Here is a 7,977-nt window from a genome sequence, read left to right on the forward strand (position 1 = left end):
GCCCGGCCCTTTGAAGCCACACCATGAAGCTCTTACTTCATGCTGCCCGGCACGGCAGAGGAGTCCTGACTTAGCGAGAAGCCCATGTAAAGTCTTTTATGAGGCGAGGGACTCTTTTGGGGAAACACATACCAAACACAGGGAGAGGGCCGTGACAATCACAAAAAAGAGGAACAAAAAGGACAGCCTTCTACGTCCACGCCCTCCGCGGCGGGGGTATAAATGCAGCCCCGAGGAAGGAGACCCACAGCTCCGTGGCTTGGAGAACTTGGACTCGCTCTTCAGCCGGGCACCTCGCTCCCTCCCAGCGCCATGCCGTACAACTGCTGCCTGCCCAGCCTGAGCTGCCGCACCAGCTGCTCCTCCCGGCCCTGCGTGCCCCCCAGCTGCCACGGCTGTACCCTGCCCGGGGCTTGCAACATCCCCGCCAATGTGGGCAACTGCAATTGGTTCTGCGAGGGCTCCTTCAACGGCAGCGAGAAGGAGACCATGCAGTTCCTGAACGACCGCCTGGCCAGCTACCTGGAGAAGGTGCGGCAGCTGGAGCGCGAGAACGCGGAGCTGGAGAGCCTCATCCAGGAGCGCTGCCAGCCGCAGGAGCCCCTGCTGTGCCCCAGCTACCAGTCCTACTTCCGCACCATCGAGGAGCTCCAGCAGAAGGTGAGCTGCGGGCGCTGGGGGCACCCAGCAGCAGGAGCTGTTGGGATCTGGGTGAATGAAACCCCGGCCTCCCCATCTGTCTTCCTGATGGCCCGTCTCCTTTCGGACACGGACTGTTAGCTCGGAGGATTTGCATAGTGATCCTTAGCCTCAGTGGAGGCAGAGCACTTTGCATAAATAAGCTGTAATTAAACGCTGCCTCCTAGTGCCTGTCTGCATTTGCAAGTTCAGGAATTATTACCCTGAGGTGAGAGAAAAGGACGAAGCCCAAGACAGGCGCCGATGGGACCATTTTCCCTCCCCCTCGCTGGGGCTTCTGGCTGCCCTGGTCGCTGGCCATCTTCCTGTTCTGGACATTCAGTGATCTTGCCTGCAACGTGCTGACCTAGATACTCACGGGCTTCCCGGGTAACAATGAGAACAGGAAATGGCTGGCCAAGGCAGAAAGGTGGGAAGTACCCTGGAGAGAGCAGTCTGGAGCCAACCAGGGTGACGGGCGAGTGTGGCAGCCTCCCCGCCCCAGCCCCTGCAATGGCTGGCTTACAGGTTCATCTTCCACACTTGATTGACAGTTTCTGGAGGGCGGAATCCACTGCCTGCTCATTTTTGTATCCTCAGCTCCTGCAAGCATCGTGGGCACACAGCAGGTGCCCTTAATAAATGTGAATTATTGTTTATCAGCTCCCAGTATTGCTTTGTAGGAGAGCAAAGGGGAAATTACAGATCTACTCATAATTTTCTTGCATCTGTCAGTATTTATTTTTAATTTCACATTGTAAGTATTGTTGAGCATCTGTTACAGGTGGGCAGCCTTACAGAAGATACTCTGTGCTTTTTCATTCTGATCCTTCCATGTAAACCTGTTAGTCAGGATTGCTGTTGACAAAAATTGCCAAGCCCTTGCTCATTCTGGAATGTTCTGGGGCTTCTAGATCCTGTGCGGCAAGTCTGAGAACGCCAGGCTGGTGGTGCAGATCGACAACGCCAAGCTGGCCTCTGATGACTTCAGGACCAAGTGAGTGGGCCCGTGGGGCGCTGCCTCTCTGTCCTCTCTCTCCCTTGCCCAATGCCTGGAAAGGTGGGAAAGTCCTCTCTCTCGGTTTATTCTTCCTCTTAGGACTGACTGCTCATGTCAAATCAGGGCCACACAAGGATCCAGTCCCCCGGGCCATTCATTCTTCAGTTGACATAAATTGAGTACCTCTTATCCCAAATTCTTGGGGCCAGAAGTGTTCCAGATGTTTTTATTTTTGGATTTTTGATACCCAAGTCTAAACGTGAAACTCATTCATGCTCCTCACACACACACCTCATATCCATAACCTGTTGTCAACACAGACAAACACTGACCAGGCTGTCTCTGGACGCTTCCCCAAGATGCCCAGAGCCTGGAAGTCACTCCTCCAGGCCCTGGCCTCTTTCCTCTTCCCGCTCCTCCTCTGTGAGGCCTCATCCCCAGTCACACTGAGTGTCAGCATAGACGTCATGGTCCCCTGATGTCCTACTGTACACAGATCTCAATGATGAGAATGTGGGAAGTGCATTTATGGCTTTTCTCCTCCTGAACCCACGGGTTCTTTAAGAAAAAATAGTGCCAAAAACCTAAACAGAGCATGGTACTATAAAAACCACCAACCCTAATTCCTAGTTGTCTGACAAACCCAGCCAAAGCCGAGTCAAGTCCCGGCCTGTCACTGTGATCACAGGTACGAGACGGAGCTGTCCCTGCGGCAGCTGGTGGAGGCCGACATCAACGGCCTGCGCAGGATCCTGGACGAGCTGACCCTGTGCAAGTCGGACCTGGAGGCCCAAGTGGAGTCCCTGAGGGAGGAGCTGCTGTCCCTCAAGCAGAACCACGAACAGGTGAAGTTCCCTAAAGAGTGACAGGATCGGGCTTGCCGGGGCTGCTCCCGTCGGCCACAGGTGTCAAGAGGCTGTCACCGAGGCTCAATTAGCCAAGGAAGCTGTTCTTCCAACAGCAAGGGATGTGTAGTGGATGAGTCACCTAAAAATCCCCCGTGAGGGATCAGGGCTCCTCTGGCAGAGGCAGGGATGGGAGTGAAGGAAGTTGGCGAGCGAGGTTGTGAGGAGAGGTCAGCCACAAGGCAGGGCCCGCAGCACCTTCCGTGCCCAGGCCGGGCAACGGCCCCTGGCAGCACCACCCCACTCCCCAGTTTGTAACGGAGAGGGCAGGATGGCCGAGGGCCGCCCAGCCCAGCGGGCTGAGCAGGACACAAAAGCCACCTCTCCTCTTTCCTATCCAGAGCTCTTTCTGTGAGTCCGTGTAGCTTGGAAGAAGCATTGAGCACAGTGCTCCTTGTCAGCGCTCAGCCTTCTGCACACAGGAGGAGACAGAGTTGGTGCAAACCTGAAATCCCAGGACAACATGCTTGGGACAGTTAATATTGCCTGAGTGCCTACTTGTGTGCTGAACACTCATGCTGTAGAACTCCAGACGCAGTTCCCATTTAGGATGAAGCTTCCAGAAGCTTCTAGAAGATCCCTAGTCAGTGGCAGAGAGGAGACCCAGTTCAAACCTGTCTGTCCTAAGCCCAAGCACGCAGCTCTGCTGGCTCAGGGGAGAGATTAGCATGACAGCAACAGATGCTCATCTCCTTCCACAAAACCAACAAATCTCCAGTTAGAATCCAGTCTACTCAGGGAGGGCAGACTTTGTGCAAACATTCTTTACTTCCTCTTCACCAAACTCTGCTCTTTTTATCACCCAGGCTTAAGAGTCAGATGTGGGCTGGTGCTGCAGCTCATTTGGCTGATCTTCCGCCTGCGGTGCCGGCACCCCGGGTTCTAGTCCCAGTTGGGGTGCCGGATTCTGTCTCAGTTGCTCCTCTTCCAGTCCAGCTCTCTGCTGTGGCCCGGGAGTGCAGTGGAGGATGGCCCAAGTGCTTGGGCCCTGCACCCACATGGGAGACCAGGGGGAAGTGCCCGGCTCCTGGCTTCGGATCGGCACAGCGCGCCGGCTGCAACGTGCTGGCTGTAGAGGCCACTTGGGGGGTAAAAGGAAAAATGGAAAAAGGAGGACCTTTCTCTCTCTTTCTCTCTCTCTCTCACTGTCTAACTCTGCCTGTCCAAAAAAAAAAAAAAAGTCAGATGTTAGTGGAAAGATGTTGGTGGAATTCTGACAAATAATTGAACAGGGGGATATGACCTGACTTCAAATTGTGGGTACCACGTCTCGGCCCAGGGGACACATCACTGCCTCTCTCTCTCTCTCTCTCTGGAGGAGGAGTGGTGCACCAGAGGTGGAGCCAGACAGGTGTCGTGGATTTGAAGTCACTTGGCAAACTGGGTTCTCCTAGCGTCTGGTTGACTGAGGAGGATCAGGGGAGCAGAACTGGTGGAGAGCGCCACAGTGGTCAGAGGTGGAATTGCAGCCTCGCAAGGAGAGCATCTGGTTCCCTGTGGTATTGCAACGTTGTTCTTACTCCATCAGGAGGTCAACACTCTGCGCTGCCAGATTGGAGACCGCCTCAACGTGGAGGTGGACGCCGCCCCCACCGTGGACCTCAACCGCGTGCTCAACGAGACCAGGTGTCAGTACGAGGCCCTGGTGGAGACCAACCGCAGGGAAGTGGAGGAATGGTTCACCACGCAGGTGCGCACCCGGGACCCACCCCGAGCCCCACGTCCTGCAGGGCCCTTGAGGCGGGGTCTGACCCTGTCTTCTCCCCTTGGGCGTTGCAGACCGAGGAGCTGAACAAGCAGGTGGTGTCCAGCTCGGAGCAGCTGCAGTCCTACCAGGCCGAGATCATCGAGCTGCGCCGCACGGTCAACGCCCTGGAGATCGAGCTGCAGGCCCAGCACAACCTGGTGGGTACCGCTCGCACCTGCTGGGGGCACCGCGAAGCCGGGGAGGCGGAGCCGCTAGGGTACCCCTGGGGCCACGTGGCCTCCTTGGCTGTGGAGGGAGAAGCCCCCAGAGAAACCCTGGAGAGCAGCAGCCGTGTGACCGCCTTCGTGTTCTGTCCCCCACAGAGGAACTCCCTGGAAAACACGCTGACGGAGAGCGAGGCGCGCTACAGCTCCCAGCTGTCCCAGGTGCAGTGCATGATCAGCAACGTGGAGTCGCAGCTGGGTGAGATCCGGGCGGACCTGGAGCGGCAGAACCAGGAGTACCAGGTGCTGCTGGACGTGCGGGCCCGGCTGGAGTGTGAGATCAACACGTACCGGAGCCTGCTGGAGAGCGAGGACTGCAAGTGAGTAGGGGCAGGGCCGGGGGCACCTGAGGGTGCTGGCGCGGTGGGGTGTGAGCAGTGTTCCTGGAGGGAAAGCATGCGTAATTTCAAGCTGTTTGCTGGAGGCGGTGCGAGGGGGAACGGAATGCTCACAGAGTGCCGTGAGTGTCTTCCTGTCTTTTCAGCTCAGCTCACTCTGACTCGCTCCAATATTCCCCTATCTCTAGGCTCCCCTGCAACCCTTGTGCCACGACCAACGTGTGTGAGAAGCCCATCGGGCCCTGCGTCGCCAACCCCTGTGTGCAGCGCGCTCGGTGTGGGCCTTGCGGCACCTTTGGGCGGTAGAGGCCCTGCTGCCGGGAGGAGGAGAGGGATTTTGTGCAACCTGGCCTCTGCTTTAGATCTGCCTCGGCCACAGGCTCCCGCTGCGGTCGGGGAGGAGAGAGCTTCTCCCTGCTGTGGCTTCCCCGTGCCCGGACTTCCCCGGCATCGTCCTTCTACACCAGAGTCTGTCTCCCGCGTCACACGGAGGAACCACGCCAGGACCGAGTCAGGTCTTTTACCATACGGACACATTTGCGCACCGTGGTGTGTGTTAACAAACCTTGCCCAAATGTGATTTAAAAAGACTCGGATGCTGTGTGGTGCGGCTGAGACAGGACAGCACTGGGAGCGAACTTCCTTGTCATTCTTTTGGTCTTTGGAGAGGCAATGAAAATCCTTTGTTAATCCTCCTAATAAACTCTTAAGCTGGCACGATGATTATAATTTTCTGTGTTATTCATCAAGTCCAAAACTTCCGCGTACATGAAAAACAGTGAGCAGTGTATTTCCGGCAGGTGAGGGACCCATTCACCCCAGTGTTCACTCCGCAGCTTCCTCCAGAGGAAGAGTTTCGCAGTGGGCATATGGAGCAGTGGGCATTTGGAGCAGTGGGCATATGGAGCAGTGGGCATTTGGAGCAGTGGGCATTTGGAGCAGTGGGCATATGGAGCAGTGGGCACATGGAGCAGTGGGCATATGGAGCGGTGGGCATATGGAGCGGTGGGCATATGGAGCGGTGGGCATATGGAGCAGTGGGCATATAGAGCAGTGGGCATATGGAGCAGTGGGCATATGGAGCAGTGGGCATTTGGAGCAGTGGGCATATGGAGCAGTGGGCATATGGAGCAGTGAGCATATGGAGCAGTGGGCATATGGAGCGGTGGGCATATGGAGCGGTGGGCATATGGAGCAGTGGGCATTTGGAGCAGTGGGCATATGGAGCAGTGGGCATATGGAGTGGTGGGCATATGGAGCAGTGGGCATATGGAGCGGTGGGCATTTGGAGCAGTGGGCATATGGAGCGGTGGTACCGGCGCCGCTCGGGATGCCCACTGCCGTGTCAGAGCCTGGTTTCAGCCCTGACTCCCTGGGAGGCAGCGGGTAAAGGATCGCATCCCTGGGTCCCTGCCGCCCATGTGGGAGGCCTGGATCGAGTTTCAGGCTCCTGGTTTAGGTCTGGCCCAGCCCTGGCTGTTGTGGGTATTTGGGGAGTGAACGAGCCGATAGAAGGTCTTTCTCTGCCTTTCTGTCTCTGTGTGTCTTTTAATACAATGAAAAATAAGTCGATTGAAATTCTGTGGGAAAAGCAAAAGGAAAAGTTTACATCAGATACCACCTATTGACCTGGATTTCATATTTGAGAAGAAGATGAAAGGAAAGGGATTGGAAACCCACATGGGAGGGTCTCTGGAGGTACAAGGACTATTCATTTTGAAACATGAAGTGCAGGGATGTGCAAGCATTTGCAGTCGACGGGAAGGTGCACAAGGTGACACCAATCTGCCTTGACGGGTCGACGGGCTGAGTTTCCCTAACGCAAAGTGCCTGGGACCAGATTTAAGATGGTTTCAGATTTTGGAATATTTGCATATCTATAATGCGATCTCTTAGGATGGGACCCAGGTCTAATCACAAAATTTATTTTTTATATATACGTTGCACACATGGCCTGAAGATGATTTCATTTAATATTTTCAACAGTTTCATGCATGAAACAAAGTTTCATGGTGTAGAATTTTTTGGTGTCAAAAGCAGTTTTTTGAAGTCGTTTTGCATATATCAGATATGATAAATACCACTATCGCACATCATATACATGCTGTATGTCCGGATCATAGACCCCGTGTATACCCACACGCATGGGCACATACGAGGGGGCTTCATAAAGTCTGTGCAAAAAAGAAAGCAAAAGGTAATGTGGATTTTCCATGAGTCTTTGAAGCCTCGTATGCGTGCCATAAGTGTCCAATGCGCGTACACACACACACACTAGTGGAAAGGTTGTCAGTGCACAGTGGGGAGGCACAGCCAGGGTAGAGGGGTCCGGTGGCCGTGAGGCCTGGCAGGCTCTGCGGGGCTGCTGGCAGTGGTGCTGTCGGTTCACCCTCTGTCTCCTGCCCAGCCTCCAGGACTGCCCGAGACTCCCCACAGCTCGGTGATGTGGGCCTGGGCCTCAGCACAGTGCGTGCTTTGTCTGCTCTGCCGCTGAGGTGTGCACCAGCTGGTGGAGCTGAGACTGGCTTACTGTGTGTTCTAATGGGCCTGGGGCTTCTGTCCCGCCTGCTTTTGTTTGTATGATGTGCCATTGGGACCATCTTTCTGCCACGTTGCTGCATTCAGTGGTATCCAGATTAGCAACCAAGTGAGGGGATCCAAGGCCAATCCCACAGAAAAGATTGATTGCTGGGTTTTTCCCCCTTTTCCTACTTTATTTTATTTTTAAAGATTATTTATTTATTTTAAAGGCAGAGTTACAGAGAGGCAGAGGCAGAGAGAAAGAGAGAGAGAGAGAGAGAGAGAGGTATTCCATCTAGTGGTTCACACCCCAGATGGCTGCAATGGCTGGAGCCACGCCGATCCAAAGCCAGGAGCCAGGAGCTTCTTCCGGATCTCTCAAGTGGGTGCAGGGGCCTAAGGACTTGGGCATCTTCCACTGCTTTCCCAGGCCAAAGCAGAGAGCTGGATTGGAAGTGGAGCATCCAGGACTTGAACTGGCACCCATATGGGATGCTGGCACTGCAGGCAGTAGCCTTACCTGTTGTGCCACAGTGCTGGCCCTCCCTTTTCCTACCTTTTAAAA

At 55.0% G+C, this 7,977-nt stretch overlaps 1 protein-coding gene across 1 annotated transcript; it reads left to right on the top strand.

Annotated features, from left to right (window-relative positions):
• Positions 1-246: 246 nt before the first annotated feature.
• Positions 247-5,607, top strand: LOC100339844 (keratin, type I cuticular Ha3-I). Its single transcript, XM_002719152.6, has 7 exons — positions 247-660; positions 1,593-1,675; positions 2,367-2,523; positions 4,112-4,273; positions 4,363-4,488; positions 4,654-4,874; positions 5,081-5,607. Exons 1-7 carry the CDS (start codon positions 313-315, stop codon positions 5,196-5,198), a joined length of 1,215 nt encoding a protein of 404 aa, XP_002719198.3. The 5' UTR covers positions 247-312; the 3' UTR covers positions 5,199-5,607.
• The last annotated feature ends 2,370 nt before the right edge of the window (positions 5,608-7,977 follow it).

Source organism: Oryctolagus cuniculus, chromosome 17, assembly GCF_051225735.1.
Source record: "Oryctolagus cuniculus isolate XC-2025 breed Fujian yellow rabbit chromosome 17, ASM5122573v1, whole genome shotgun sequence".
In the NCBI taxonomy this organism is placed as follows: Eukaryota; Metazoa; Chordata; class Mammalia; order Lagomorpha; family Leporidae; genus Oryctolagus; species Oryctolagus cuniculus.